General features: G+C 36.4%; 1 protein-coding gene across 1 annotated transcript in view; it reads left to right on the forward strand.

Moving 5' to 3' along the window:
• The first annotated feature begins 363 nt into the window (after nucleotides 1–363).
• Nucleotides 364–16,431, forward strand: part of LOC122401320 (neuropeptide SIFamide receptor) — an 83,759-nt gene continuing 67,691 nt past the window's right edge. The window contains exon 1 of the mRNA XM_043403391.1: nucleotides 364–1,016. Within this exon, the coding sequence (XP_043259326.1) occupies nucleotides 455–1,016 (562 nt within the window). The 5' untranslated portion in view covers nucleotides 364–454. The remainder of the gene's footprint in view (nucleotides 1,017–16,431) is intronic.

A 16,431-nucleotide genomic window follows, 5' to 3' on the forward strand; every position in this document is an offset into this window, starting at 1 on the left:
GTTTTCCCTGGTCGTTGCAATTCGTTCCGGATCAGTCGATCGCAGAAAGGAACGACGCGTTCGCCCTCCCGCCGCGTATCGGCAGCCAGTCTTCCCGCGAGGGGATGCAACTGAACTCGATGGGCTCCCGTGCACGTGCCAGCTGACTCTTGAGGAGCGTCGAACTCGATACGACCCACGCGCTCGCTCCCTTCTTTCCCCGAGCGGAAGTACCCGGTGATTCAGCCACCCCAGTCTCCGCGCGGAATGACTTCCGTCCTGTTCGCGTAAAGATTCCTCGGTGACAGTTTCCATCGTACGCCGATGATCGGGTGTCGGGAGGGTAACGAAGTCCCTCGAAAAGAGTTCGGTAAGTTCGATTAATCCGAATCCGGGAAGTTGTTGGGGGGGGAAACGCGATCAACGGTTGGAGGTCGTCGACACGACGGGAACGACGCGAGGACAGCCGTGGCCCATGGTCGAAACCACTTCGAGCCAACGCTTTACGATCAAGTTACCCATGCTGCAGCCACCGTCTCCGCTTCTGGAGATGGCATCCTTGCGACTACCGGACTCCGAGGAGTTCGACGTCGACACGCGTCGTAGGAGTAACAATGGCAACGTGCCGGCGACGACCGTCGCGGCCGTTCCACCAGCCACCCTGCTACAGATGAGAAACGATTTCAGCAACTACCTGAACAACCTAATCGCCGAGGCCATCACGACCAACCCGAGGACGCCGATGGACGAGCACGGAGGGTTGCTGAACGCCAGCAAAACGGTGAACCTCTCCACTGCCGAGCAAATACCCGATCGCCTCTACAGGCACAGCATGGCCATGTCCGCGGTCTATTGTGTTGCCTACATCGTGGTCTTTGTCGTTGGTCTGATCGGCAACAGTTTCGTCATAGCCGTGGTGTACCGGTCACCGCGCATGAGGACTGTCACGAACTTCTTCATCGTCAACCTCGCGGTGGCGGACGTCCTCGTCATCGTGTTCTGTTTGCCCGCCACCTTGATGAGCAACATCTTCGTTCGTGAGTATTTGGAAATTTTATTGCTATGGCGCTGGAAGAATGTTTGAGTCAACTGAATACTGTTTGGATGAATGTCCATTTAGTAGTCAACCTCTAGATGAGGGGAAAATAATTTACGAACAGTAAAACTTAACGCACCTTTTGTAGTGTAAAAAAGATATGTCAAGAAACTTGGTATTATTTTTTATGTAAAATTTGATAGGTTTACGTATTGCTTCGATACTTAAACAAATCAATGGAATCGAGTTGAGAATTTTAATAACGTTTCTAGGCACAGAGTGCATGCATCGATAAAACGGATTAATGAAATTGAAAAAATTGTAGAAGTAATGGGACTTTGAAGTTCTATACGCTTTAACACTGTATATCGAAACTTTAAAGCCTTATTTTGTGAAACTAAGTCTTTCAAACTGGTGGACAGGGTATCTCGAGATAGTTAATCGATTGGCTTACAACTTCGGACACGAATGAAGTACAAATCGCGTGGAACAAGAACCTCTTTGGTTCTAAAGACCATAACTGCTGGAATTATGCTTACTATCGAAAGCCGAGAATATTAAGTATATGTATAAATCGAGAATGTAGTATCTAATACTTTAAAACAGTCTAAACCTTTGTCCCCTAGACCAGACTAGCCTTTTAAAGATAAACAAAGACAATTTTGCTCGCAACAAATGCAAATGTAATAACATTTATACATTCTTTGGGTGAATCTCAGAAATATGGAAAGGCATAAACAAGTAAAAACAACATCTTAACTCCCCCTCTTAGGTTCAAAGATTAAGTGGATTACAGTGCAGTGTCAAAGGAGAAAATGGATGGCTAATTTTTGCTCGGTCGTAGAGTTTTTAAGGTCGATATTCGATCGCAAATCCTTCCAGAGATCAATTTCTTAACTCCACATAGTTTTACATGTAGCCATAAATAATACCCTCGATTTATTTATAATAGATATTCCATTCCTTATAATAATATAATGTAATTACTAGTTTTACGTGTAAATAACACAGGAGCTATTTTCTCGTTATATACAACGAAGGTAAGAATTGAGTTTTTAAAACCAGTAAGGACTATAACTCGGTCCTAAAAAACTCGATATTAAGGAAATCGTACCAACGACCCTAGAGCAAGCGTTACGTTCAATTAGCGCGAGAATAGCTAGATGTTCCAGGGTGTTTTCCGCGACAGCAATGCCATTAGCGACACATAATCCTGGCCAGCAGTGAAATAACCTTTCTGAAAAATTCTCGATCGCTAAATCTGAATCCTATGCATTCTCTCGAGCTCTCCGGCAGCAATCGCGAACACGTTCTTCTTCGGAGTAGCTTTAATCCTTTAATGCTGTTGATACTGCGCTCTCGTGTAAGTTTGCGAATACGAAAACGGTCGGCGATTGAATCGATCGCGCGTATTGATCATGCGTGCAGAGGGGGGCCTGGGAAAACGGGAAAATTGGATCGAAGGCGATTAAACGGGCGCGATCCGTTTGTCGATTTGTCGTCGCGCGGTTCCACCCCCGTCCGCCCCCTTGGTTCCAGCCCTCTCTCGACCTCGAAGGGTGGTTGGAGGCAGGATTGGAAGGGGGTTGAAAGGTTCCCTTGATACTACGGAATCGATCTTTTCGCGACTCTCTCTGGCGCTGTTCACGCTCGATGCACCGAGCGTATCGAGATTCCGTTTTCAGGGGCCGACAGCTTCGTCCCGGGCTAACTGCGGATAAATTATTCAATAATGGAATCACGTGATATGTCCCAGACAAAGTGCAAAGGAGGTTTCGCCGGATTTCTTTTCAATTCCTGAATTCGATCTGCCGATTTGGATTTCGATCGATCGATCGCGGAGACGAGGAACGAGGTTGCCAGTCTTAATCGAGTAATTCTCTTCGTCGCGTCTGGCGGGAATATTTAAGAGATACTCGACGGAAAATTGTAGCATGATCGAGACTATAGTACTCGTGCAAGCGTTTCGATATAAAAGACTGAAAGATAGAATTCATTTTCGGAAGTAAGAATATTATATTCCAATTATCGAAGCAAGGAAAACTTTAAATATTGTGATCGATTGTGTTAAGCATCTATTTTCAGATTTAAGTTTCGGTAAGTTGTACTTTTTAACTCCATCTGTTAACAAAACAGTCGTGTATGTCTAATATTATTCATAAATATTTGACGATAGAAGAGCGATACGTATCATTTATTTATCTATTAATTTATCTAATGGCAATCGAGAGGACAAGTTTTATGATACATTAATATACAGTAACAAGATAAATAATTCATATAACGTGTGTCAGTTTACCGTGTTGATTAGTTAGAATATAAATTTGCAAAATTAACCTAATTCATATACGTACCCCAACATTCTAATTATTGAATCGATCTTATTATAGTAATATAGGGTAACATACGTAATACCTACTTAGCAAAAATACGTCGATGTATTTCGAAGACAGTTTGTACAAAATCAACTTTTTAATTTGCCACGTATATTTTATTACAACACTGGTAGTATTACAGTGTAAATTCATTGAACAGCTGTTGACCGAAATCGCTGGTCCTATTGCTAGTCTACAACCTCGGAAAATCCTTATTTCATCGCATCATTAACAGGAATGAGACTATAATAAACGGTTGGATGTAAATGACCAATTTGATAACGATTAATTAAATGGGTCAGTTAATTCCGATAATGCCAAGGGATAACAAGGCATATGGTGGACAAATAATATGAATTTGTCGCTGGGACGGCGTGCAATTAAGCTGAGATCATTATGTGTGCAACGCGTATTCGATGTAACATCAATATAATTACGATTGCGAACATTTGTAGCTGAAGCCTGATCGTAGGAGGCCATGATTGGAAACATCACCTTTACGAGACCCTTCGTTCCTTGATCGGTAGCTTTGTCGCCTGTTAAGATTAGTATACTCTTCAGGGCCGTCGAGATCTAAGGGATTTATCGATCGAAGTTCGACCTTAGTTCCATTTTGTTGGTCTATGCTAGGGATATGAGAACAGTATAGACGCGTTGAAACGCATTACACGCAATATTTTCTTTTCGTTTAACTAAAAACTGACAGCTTTTGATTCCCACGTGTTGAATCTTTACTGGAAACAAATTACAACCGATAGGGATTTGTCATGATTTTTGACGGGGTTGTATTTTTTACCAATCGTCTTTTCCATTCATTATATTTTTCTTTTTACTGTGAATGACTTTCTGTTAAGCCGGTAGATATTTATCAGAGTTTCGCAGTATCGCCCTTACGGTCAATTGGCCTCTGCCTTAGAATATCAGAATTTCCGTTATTCTGCTTTTCGTTCAGAAATAGAATACGAGTTGGCTTGCCACATTCGACCATTTTTCCCACTGAAAAAGGGCGGAAATTGAAATTTGATTAAATTTTGATATCCATCGTTCACTTCCTTTCTGTGAAAGAAAAAATCTATTTTTTTTTGTTCGATAACCTTGTTAGATTCATCGTTTACAATTTTTAGTAGAATTGGAAAACAAATTTGTACGTATTGAATTCTTCCGATTGTTTGGACTTACAGAAAAAATTTAATTATTTAAATGCAGTGATAAGAAAGATCCACGATGAAAATTGCATTTTTTGTTTTAAATAGCAAGTAAAAATAGCTCGTTTAAAACTGACAGACGTCAAGCTGTAACACATGCCTCGCGTCTTCGTAGTAGCTACAATATGCAAGAGATAAAAACATATGGTTCCATGTAAACAATCGTGACCTCGAGGACTGACATGAACAACTGTGCAAGTAAAAAAATTATGTTCGGTATCTTCATCTTTAGGAACCATAAGATTTTATTACGCATGTTTTTCCAATCGTTCAATTCCAGAGGGCCATTTAAACGTCTTATTTCTCGTGACTTTTACGAATCATTATCTTTTTTATTACTCTGCATTTATTATTTCGAATTATATCTCCGATCCATACCATTGTCTTTTGTAACAAATAATGTCCTTTTAAATATTTACACCTAACATTCTCATTCGATACTGTATTAAATATCTTTACTGAATTTTAAGACAAAGAAAACGTGTAGGTCAAGGATGGAGATATTGAATACACTTTTACGAAAGTCTTCAATTTCAAACTCCTCAAGGACATCAATCTTCTCTAACTTTTACGTACTTTTTTTTGTACATAAATTAAAAAATCTTGAAATACTAAACCAGTTCCTTTCAACGAAATCTGACGAAGTTAATACTTCCTGTAAGAACAACTTTCTAACAAAAAAAAACATTGTTTCATGTTCCGATAATTCAGAATCATGAAATATAATTACGCGTTTATCTGAATCCTCCTGAAAGATATTTTCCATTTCTTGTATTAAATAGTTTTAATTGCCGATCCATCGTATTCTTTACTAGGTCAAACAACGTCCACAAAAGTTTATCGATATAAATATTTCTGATTACATTTTCGACCCATACGATCCTTTTCTAGGTCAAATGGTATCCATCAAAATTTATTGTTATTTAATAGAAGCTTCAGCTTCGGCGACTTTCATGTATCGTCCATCCAGGTGTAACAATTTCACTCGGTGATATCATACTTTCCACTCGTATTACACAAAAGATCGGTTTCGTTTCGAATTTAAAAGGTCGATGTAATTGCATATAGAAACAGAGAGACCGACCGTGAGGTTCCAGACTTGTTTCAGCGGCCAATTGTCAACGAGTCGTATGACAAAGACGCCATTATCACGCACTGGCGCACGTTTATGTTCTTCGCGACAAATTCAAGTCCTCCAGGTTCGTCTAGAGCGACTCGCGGCTCATTCCGCATACAAATACATTGTTTTATCGAGCCGGTAGCGATACAACGTAACAGAAAGAAGACGTTCACTTTCAACTTTCAGTATTTGTTACGTTGCAGCGTATGAAAAGAGTTTTACGAAGAAAAATTGAAATCATTAAATAAGACGTTTCAAAATTTGATAGGCCGGTGAGCAACTCTCTGATCTCTTCTTCATCGAAGAAAATCATTCATGTAGATTAAATAATCCACATTTTTTTAATATACTTATATAAGTATTAATATGCATTTGTTTGGTAGTGTCAGTATAAAACATATTAATTAATACCTACATTTTGCTGATGACGAACGACCTTTATTTCTACGTAATCACATTTGAAATCAAACACATTCGAAAATTCAATATTTGTAAGTTCATTTGAGTTTATTATTAATCAAGATTCAATCGCAGTGCCTGAACTTTGTCTCAGTAAAGTGAAGTACGATACTGCGGTACTCATGATCTGTAACAAATGAAAAATTCAGGAATACTAGTAAAGAAATTGGGAAAATTCTTATCCGGATAAAAATTTCATGTACAAATAAAATTTATTAAATAGACCAAATGAATATTCCGAATAATGTGTCAAACGTAATGCGAAACTCGTACTACGTAAGGTAGAAAATTACTATACTACTATATGTATTATTCTCCGGTAAATGTTACGAATTATATTTCACACAAACAAAGAAGTCAGCTTCATGCATCCAGCAGTGACGTCGATAGTAAATTGTTGATGAATAAAGCGTAGAAATTTTATTTTGTATTAATAAATTGTATTACTACATCACTTATAGTTGTGTTTATTAAAAATCAAAAACGAGTTTTGAAGAAAAATCGACAGGGAGGTGTTGAAATTTTTCGGCGAAAAAAAAATTTCAAATCGTTATAAAAAAATTATTTTCGGTTGCGGTGGTCAATTACAATCATTTTTGGTGAATACACATACTCTCGAATTCCTACACACTTCCGAGAAAAAAATTCGCTTAGGTGCTTTTTTGTTGATGGAGGTGAACGCAGGAAGGACGACACACATAAAGTTTATAGAACACTTTAATATACAATAGATACGTAATATACAGCGTGGGAGGACTGTTTTCCCTTTGTGCGTCCGAGCATAGCTAACTACACGAACGAACTAACCCCGTACACGCAGTAAGGGAGCAAATCGGTGGATCTGTTCCTTGCTCTCCCTTCCCACCAGTAGGTGGCAGCAGCGGTTCCGTTACCGGTCATGTATGAATCGCCCTGAACTATGCCAGGTTTAACGTTTTTTCGGTCAAAAAATAAATTTCAAATCGATCTAAAAAAATTATTTTCAGCTAGGGGAGTCAATTAGAATCATTTTTGGTGAATAGATATACCCCCGAAATTCTACGCACTTTCGCGTAAAAAATTCCTTGCCGTCAATCTAATGTCTGGCCAGATATCATGTTCTACTGAAATTCCACGCGTATCATTAAAACATTATAACTTCTGAACCGAATGAAGGATTCTAATGTTTCGAAATTCAAACAACGTGTATTTTGGTGAAGAATATTTAGACTTCTAAGAATCTTCGAAAAGTTGTGCAATTTTCAAACGACTATAACTTCTGAAATAGTAAAAGTATTTGATTGAAATTTATTTGTGAAATAGTGCTCATGGGTACCTACGAAAAGTTATTAAAGAACATTTCTGTAGAATGTCAAATAAATTTATTAAAAATAAAAAACGAATTTTTAAGAATATACCTTCATATGTAGGTATATGAGTCACATAACTAATGCGTATATAATGATAAGTTATTGAGTTAGAGTCATATAATACAAATTCAGAAGATGTTAAATTTTGCTATATAACTGACAAGGCATAAGGAAATTTTCTTTTGCCTTTAATAATCAATTTAAACACCAATTAGTGCGCTGTGATTACCTTGCTGTACGTTTCCAATGCTATCGGGAAAAATCCATTGGCTGTCACACAACAGTATTTTCTGGATCGTATAATGACCATCAATAGATCGTTTCGTATCAGTTTCCCAGCTCGGTTCATTGGCATATGCGCCCACAATGCTGAGTACGCTGCTACGCCAACGTTATCACTCTGGTCTACCAAGCTATGGCAGCTGTAGGTGAACATCAACAGCATAATCGAGCTGCCTATTGTGGTGAATGTGAAGTTACAACGTCTTGCGGTACTTGTTGTTACCTACTTGTGTGACGATTCAAAGAATTATAATTTTTTTCTCTGTAGCAGATTTCGACGAGAACATAATTTTCCTACTTGGGAACTATATTTACAAAATTGATGTTTAGATTCGAAGAAACTATACATTATGTTATATCCAGTTAGAATATTTCGTTCATAGACAACACATTATAAGAATTGATTACGAACTTCACTACTGGACATTGTGAGACAGTTTAAGTAATTAATGGACAAGATTTACGTGTTTGGTATAATTAAATTAGAATGTGTTTTCATTTGTCACGAGCAATAAAAGGAACTTAATGTATAAAATAGTTTTTTAAATTGTCTTAAAGGAAATTTGTAATTATATGATACAGTTCTATATACAATATGTCAGATACGAACCGATAATACTTGGAACCCAGTAAAGCAGATCAGTACACTGACGATTACTACTTGTGCCAGTATCATCAGCGTGAACACATTCTCAAGTCTCACGCAACAATCGATAAGCATTTGGTGTTGTCGGATGCAATTTTTTAATTTTTCATAGGATTGGTTTGCACGGTACGTTAGACTGATATTTGCATTTACATCCTTCTTTTCCTCTTCTGCCTGATATAACGTCGTCAGTCTGTATTGAAGTATACGGAACTGACCAGCTATGTGCATGCATATAATACACAAAATATTGTCGAAGCAAAAGTAACAGACGCCCATCGAATATAACGTTATCACCTGTGTAAATAGAAAATTGTTAATTGATTAATAGTCGATTAATGTATGTCTGGGGAAAGTTGCTTTGAGAATTTGATCGTAAAAGTGCAGTATTCTATGAGACAAGTTTTTTACATTGTAATAATATGATTTAGCATTACAAGCTGTAGTACCTGTAAGATGAAGACAAGTTCATAGTAGGGTGTGATGGCTACGGGTAGATCTACCCACATGTTAAATGGAAGTATTCTATCAGATTCATTTTTCCCTACATTTGCTGAAGCACAGATTCAATAAACAACCTTATTTCTTTTTAATTCTTATTTCTTTTTAATTCTATTTCTCATAAATTATCAAAATTAATAAAAGTAAAACGTAATTAAATTTTATTAAGTAAGATTTAAACTTAAAGTAAGAAAGTAGCTTGAAATAATTACAACTGAATCCTTAGTAGGTCTAAAGAACTTTTGTGCAAGTTTTCATAAAATTCAATTTTATTATCGCTTCCCACTTCTACTAATAGAATTACTAGATCCACCCAATGTTGTTTTAACTCACCAATGATCGGCGCTATGATGTAACAAGAAATAGCACCGTGGCCAAAGGCGGTAACAACTGTAGTAAATATAAAACATGTTTTCCTACATTGGGCTATGATCTCTGCCTCCTGATTGTAATAAATATTATTCCAGAAATGGTCTTTCATGTACTGAATCATTTGAACGAATTCCATTCTGTGCGCCAGTGTCACAAACAATTTACAATTTATCAGTGTAAGGCATAGAAGGTTGCAACAAATATAAAGAGCACTCTGAAAGAAGCAATTAAATAATTTCTCTTCACGTTGGAATAAATCAATATCTATCTTCGTTGCAATAGGGAAAACAACTGTAAGAAAAAGTATCTGCATGGAGCATCGAAGCACGTCTGATAAACACAGATCTATTTCACTCCAAGAAAGCTAAAAAAACGCAGTCACGAGCATAAGGAAAAATTCATTGAACTAAACAACACACACACCACAATAAAATATATTTGCTGACGCCTTAAAATCCAATCAAGGAAGTAAAACATTAAACGAAGTTTTTGTAGTTACTCGTAATATTTCTAAAAAAACACACTTCGTACATTCTACACTGTATACTCTTTGTACTCACATCAACGTCGTTCCAGGAGTAATACAAGTCCCTGCACTCTAGGACGGCCGAAAACACCGACGTCCAGATAGTATAACCTAGGGCAAAATTTCTACAGCGTTGTTCTACGTCGTTGTCAGCTATCCACAACCCGATCAATTTCATGAAAAAACCCGTTAATTTAATAGACCTGTCTTCAACCTTTTCCGTTAGCATGGCGTGCATCGAGTGCCAAACGATAAAGCTGATTTCACGTCTATTCCTAACTATTCTCGCGTATGAATGGTAACGCACGACGGATGTTACACTTTAATAGCAGTTTAATCTAATATTCTCTTTTTAGACATTCGCGAAGCTTTTGCTACCTTTTGTGCACAGGCTGTTTCGTTGAGAATAGAAAACGTGAAGGGAAGGACTGATTAATATATTCGCGCCGGGCTCGAAGAAAAGAACGCTGAATCAATGCGTTATGTATTATTCAGGCACAGAATGTGTCATCACCATCTGCGAAAACGGACAGCACTCGTCACGAAGTGTCTATTATTACTTTGTAGACGTCGAGTCGCACCCTTTGCTGAGATGCAACGAGCTTCTTATTCTGTCCTCGCATCCTGCACCGATACTTTCCATTCGAAGAGAACGAAATTTAATGCACGACTTACGATACGTTGCTGAGAGCGACTTTTACGAAGAAATCAGAAATATTTTACGCGGGCTAAGTCATTGATCATCGGAATCCGTATTACTGGTCTTGTTTGTGGTTGGTGATGAGAAGAAATGGGAAACGAGAACGTCGAAAATAGTAATTTTTGCTTACGTCGTATTTCATTACTATTAGAACACTTTGTATTCTCGATATGTTTTATATTTATAATTTTCATGTCTTATATTCTCTATTATTTTGTAAGGTGTTAATTTTCTCGAAGAGGTAAGATTAAAAAATGAAGTAATTTATTCCACGTTCGGTATAACATTTTTCAGTAATGACATTTTATTCGTTTAGTGACAAAAAACATTTCGAAGTATTGCAACATAACCGTTCAACCGAGTGCGTTTGTCTGGCGGAATAGAAATAATAATTAATACCTACACTTTGCTGACGACGAAAATCCTTTATTTTGAAGTAATTATATTTGAAATCATTTGTGTTTGTTACTAATCAAGATTGATTTTCAGTGCCAGAACTTTGTCTCAGTAAAGTGAAGTACGATACTGCGGTGCTCATGATCTGCAACAAGTGAAAGTTGACCAGTACTAGTAAACAAATTGGCAAAATTCTTATCCAGATAATAATTTCGAATAACGAATAAATCATTTTGTTTCTTCATTACTATTTTTTTGACGTAGTTCACGTTTTTAATTATGTATTATACTATTAAAATTTATTAAATAGGCCAAATGGTATACGGTTAGTGTTTTGTTTGTTTATACGGACATAAAATAGAAGATTACTATACTAGATAAGCCACATACGTAACGCGTATATAATGATAAGTCATTATATACGTGTTATCAGTTTGAGTTACATAATACAAATTTAGAAGAATTAAATCTTGCTGTATAACTGATAAGGCACAGGGAAATTTTCTTTGCCTTTAATAATCAATTTGAACACCAAGTAGTGTGCTTCGATTACCTTGGTGTATGTTTCCAATGCTATCGGGAAAAATCCATTGGCTGTTACGCAGCAGTATTTTCTGGATCGTATAATGACCATCAATAGATCGTTTCGTATCATTTTCCCAGCTCGGTTCATTGGTATATACGCCCACAATGCTGAGTACGCTGCTACGCCAACGTTACCACTCTGGTCTACCAAGCCATGGCAGCTGTAGGTGAACATGAACAGCATAATCGAGCTGGCTATTGTGATGAACGCGAAGTTACAACGTCTCGGGATGGTCGTAGTTTCCTGTATGCGTGACGATTGAAAGAATTATGATTTTTCTTTTTCTTTAGTAGCTTTTCTGAAAGAAATATCATTTCCCTACTTGGAAAATATATTCACCAAATCCATGTTTTACCGATCGGTTCTAACGAAAAATTCTTTCATAGAAAGTACATCATGATAATTGATTGCGAACGTTATTATTGTACATTGTGAGACAGTTTAAGAAATGAAAAGACACTATTTATGTTTGGTACGATTCGATTTTAATGTGATATAGTTATGTAGATTATGTCCGTCGCGAGCAATAAAAACAACTTAAGTATTAATGTTCGACACGCGAATTTGAATTATTAACATAAAAGATAATTTTCTAAATTGTCTTAAGGGTAATTCATAATTATTGGTAATAGTTGTACATACAATACGTCGAATACGAACCGATAGTAGTTGAAACCCAGTGAAACATATCAGTACACTGAAGATTACTACTTGTGCCAGTATCATAAGCGTGAATACATTCTCCAGCTTCGCGCAACAATCGATAAGTATTTGGTGTTGTCGGACGCAATTTTTTAATTTTTCATAGGATTGGTCTGCACGGTACGTTAGACTGATATTTGCATTTAAATCCTTCATTTCCTCTTCTGCCTGATATAACGTCGTCAGTCTGTATTGAAGTATACGGAACTCACCAGCTATGTGCATGCACATAATACACAAAATATTGTCGAAGCAAAAGTAACAGATGACAAGCGGATATAACGTTATCACCTGTGTAAATAGAAAATTGTTAATTGATTAATAGTCGATTAATGTATGTCTGGGGAAAGTTGTTTTGATAATTTAATGGTAATAGTGCAATATTGGCATTCCTCAGAATACAAAAATTTATTGTCTAATATAACGTCACAACATCATATTTTTTCATATAATTTAATATTACAAGCAATGGTACCTGTAGAAAAAAGAATATTTCAAAGTAGGGTGTCATGGATAAAGGTAGATCGACCCACATGTTGAATGGAAGTATTCTGTCAGATTCGTTTTTTCCTAGATTAGCTGTATCACACATTTAATAAACAATCTTACTTCTCGTTTAATTCCTATGTTATTTTGCAGGAAATTATCAAAATTAATAAAGGCACAAAATATATTAATGTTTCTCTTTAGTATTTTATTCACTGAATTTTTACATTTTAATTTTTTGGAAACTATATTAGACGTATTTATAAATTAACAGAAACGATATAACTTTCATTTCAACTATGTTACCAGGATAAAAAAAATAGATTTTATCCTTAAAACAACAAAATGTGTAAATAACATTTCTGCAAAATTTCATAAAATATTCTCATATAACTCATATAACAAAATTTGATTATATGTTTTCGTTTTGTTTTTGCATGAAACACACTTCCCACTTGTACTGGAATTACTAGATAATTTTAATATCAATGATTATGCACAAGCGCAATGTTATTTTAACTCACCAATGATCGGTGCCATTATGTAACAACAAAAAGGGCCATGGGCAGTGATGGTAACGAAGATAATAAAAAAAGTAGAAGTTCTTCTGCATTGTGCCATGATCTCTGCCTCCTGATCGTAATAAGTATTATTCCAGAAACGATTCCTCATATACATAAGCAAGTCAATGAATTCCATTCTGCGCGCCAGTACCATGAAAAACTTACAGTTTATCAGTGTAAGACACATACAGTTGCTGATAACATAAAGAAAAGTCTGAAAGAAGCAATTATATAATTTATTTATTTATTTGTTAACGAAGGTACAGATTTGTACCACTACGATAAGAATATCGAGACACCTGCGATAAACACAGATCTACTTGACTCTAAGAAATACCAAAAATGTAGTCACGAGCATAAAATTCCTAGAACCAACCAGCCTAAAAATTCAATCAAGGTGCAGGAAGTAAATCATTCGACGAAGTTTTCATAGTTATTCGTAATATTTATAATATTACTCGTAATTATACTCATTGTACTTACATCAACGTCTTCCCTCGAGCAAAACAAATCCCTGGCCTCGATCATGGTGGCAATTATCGATGACCAGATAGTATAACCCATGGAAAAATTTCTGTGGCGTTGTTCTACGTCGTTGTCCGCGCTCCACAAACCGATCCGTTTCATGAAGAAGGCAGTCCATTTAATGGCACTGTCCGAAATCTGTTCCGTAGGCATGGCGTGCATCGAGTGTCAAACGATACAGCTGATTTCTCTTTTAATTCCTGACGATTATTCCAGCATATGTATTGTGACACACGACGGATGTTACACTTTGATAGCAGTTTGATCTGATATTCTCTTTTTTAGACATTCGTGAAGCTTTCGCTACCTTTTGTGCACAGGCTGTTTCGTTGAGAATAGAAAACGTGAAGGGAAGGACTGATTAATATATTCGCGCCGGGCTCGAAGAAAAGAACGCTGAATCAATGCGTTATGTATTATTCAGGCACAGAATGTGTCATCACCATCTGCGAAAACGGACAGCACTCGTCACGAAGTGTCTATTATTACTTTGTAGACGTCGAGTCGCACCCTTTGCTGAGATGCAACGAGCTTCTTATTCTGTCTTCGCATCCTGCACCGATACTTTCCATTCGAAGAGAACGAAATTTAATACACGACTTCCGGAATCAGAAGAAATCAGAAAGTTTAGTCACTAAGTAAGTCATTAATTCCTTAAAATAAAAATAAATGGCAAATAAGAACGCCGAAAGTACCAATCTTTGCGTACGACGCGTCATTATCGTTAGATTTTGACGTAGCGAATTTTCCACGTGGATGGAACATAAATTCGTAATAAAATTTTTTTTTTATTCACATGTCATTATTTATATGTATACGTCCAGATGTTCGAGGAAAGGTATAGGTCAAGGATGAAGTTGAAGATACTTCCTTTTTGCGAAGGTCTTTTATTTCAGAGTTGACAAGGGCATCGATCTTCTTCAAAATACTTCTACATACTTTCTTTATGCGTTCAAACTCGAAAATTCTCTCTCGTGACACACGGTGAAACGTTTGTCGATAGCTTGAAGGATTACTTTGGAAATGCATGAAAAACGAAGTTTGCCAACGGAACCAATTTTCGAGAATAAATACGATTGCACGTTGCTAAACAAGATTATTTTGAGTGGAACTTGAGATTTGAAGCGTCTTGCCTAACACCTTAAGAAGTTTTTCGCTCGACTATAAAGTTTTACATTTATTTTTTAAATTGACAAACTTTGGCAGCACTGAAAAGAATGAATTCTGTGGGACCTAATCTATCTTACACATTTTGCAGGCTTATCGATAGTATTATTTTATATTAAATATTTTTAATTATTTTTGTTGGACCGTTGTGTGCACTTCTGGGTCAAGTTACGCCCATAAAAATTTATCGATATCTAATAGAACCTTCGACTTCTATCTTTCTAGGTCTTCCACGATCGATTTACTCGTCCCGTTTTGAATTTAAGAGGTCGAGACTTCTTCAGACAATTTCCAGTGAGCAATTGTCACCGAGTCGCGTGACTAACGACATTATTAACATCCACTCGCCTACGTTAATTTTGACCAGGGCACGTTCTTTAAACGTAAATATTTTAAGCAGCTTCGTGCGGTTGTTAAATAATTATTTGGAAATATTTTGCACAAGATAAATTTTCAATCGGTGAAACAAGACCCCTTCGATATTTCCAAGGTTAATAATTAATATTTAAATTATTCCGTCAACGAAATTCCGTTACTCCTAAGAAATCACGATTTAAAATCAAATGCATACTGTAATTCCAAACGCTCAGCTTCATTAAGTCTTGGTTCTAATTAAAATTCAACTACAGCCTCGGAAGGTCGTTCCAGTAAGATGAAGTACGATGCCACGGTACTCGCAATCTGTAACAAGCAAACGAAGCATTTCAATTTCTACAATTTTAATTTCAAGTAGAATTTGATACCACAATGGTTAATTACTAAGATTCAAACGCATTCCACCGAGAACAAAATAAATAATACATATATTGTCGATGATTTATAATGGACGAGTAAGAATCAATAGCACAAAATATATTGGACGAGAAGTTAATAGCATTTGTCGCTGTCGCTACGTGAAATTCTGACCAATAATCAAATAATCATCTTCAAACGTTCTGAACGTAAAATATCAAATTCTATCATTGGGTATTCTTCACGGCTTTCCAATATGCATAATGCTGCCCTCAGCAGATTGTACTTTGAATTAAACAGAAACCGAGTGGAAATAATTCGATTATTCGACTTGAGGAAACTGTTCAAAGAAGTCAGGTTTTGATTATCGTAATATAAGTTTCTGGATAGTACGACCGCCGTCGTTCTTCAGTATTATCCTAGCTTTGATCATAGTCGACGAAATTCGTTGATATACCACTAAGCCATATCCAGCATATTAAAACATCGATAATTTTAAAATCTCATAAAAAAGTAACCTTAAGAAAAGTGCGTTATATGTCTATTATATCCATTTTGAATTCATTAAATATCGTAAAAATATTATTCTTCGTTCTGTGTCTGTTACAGGGAGATAAAAAAAATTTCAATTCGATACATTTATTCTATTACTCCTGTATATCGATTGCAACGCTCGTGATTCAATTTCAACGCGTCTCCGATCTATAATAACGCTTCCTTTACG

This window comes from Colletes gigas, unplaced genomic scaffold (assembly GCF_013123115.1).
Source record: "Colletes gigas isolate AHSC1104 unplaced genomic scaffold, ASM1312311v1 Colletes_gigas_Sc00023, whole genome shotgun sequence".
NCBI lineage: Eukaryota > Metazoa > Arthropoda > Insecta > Hymenoptera > Colletidae > Colletes > Colletes gigas.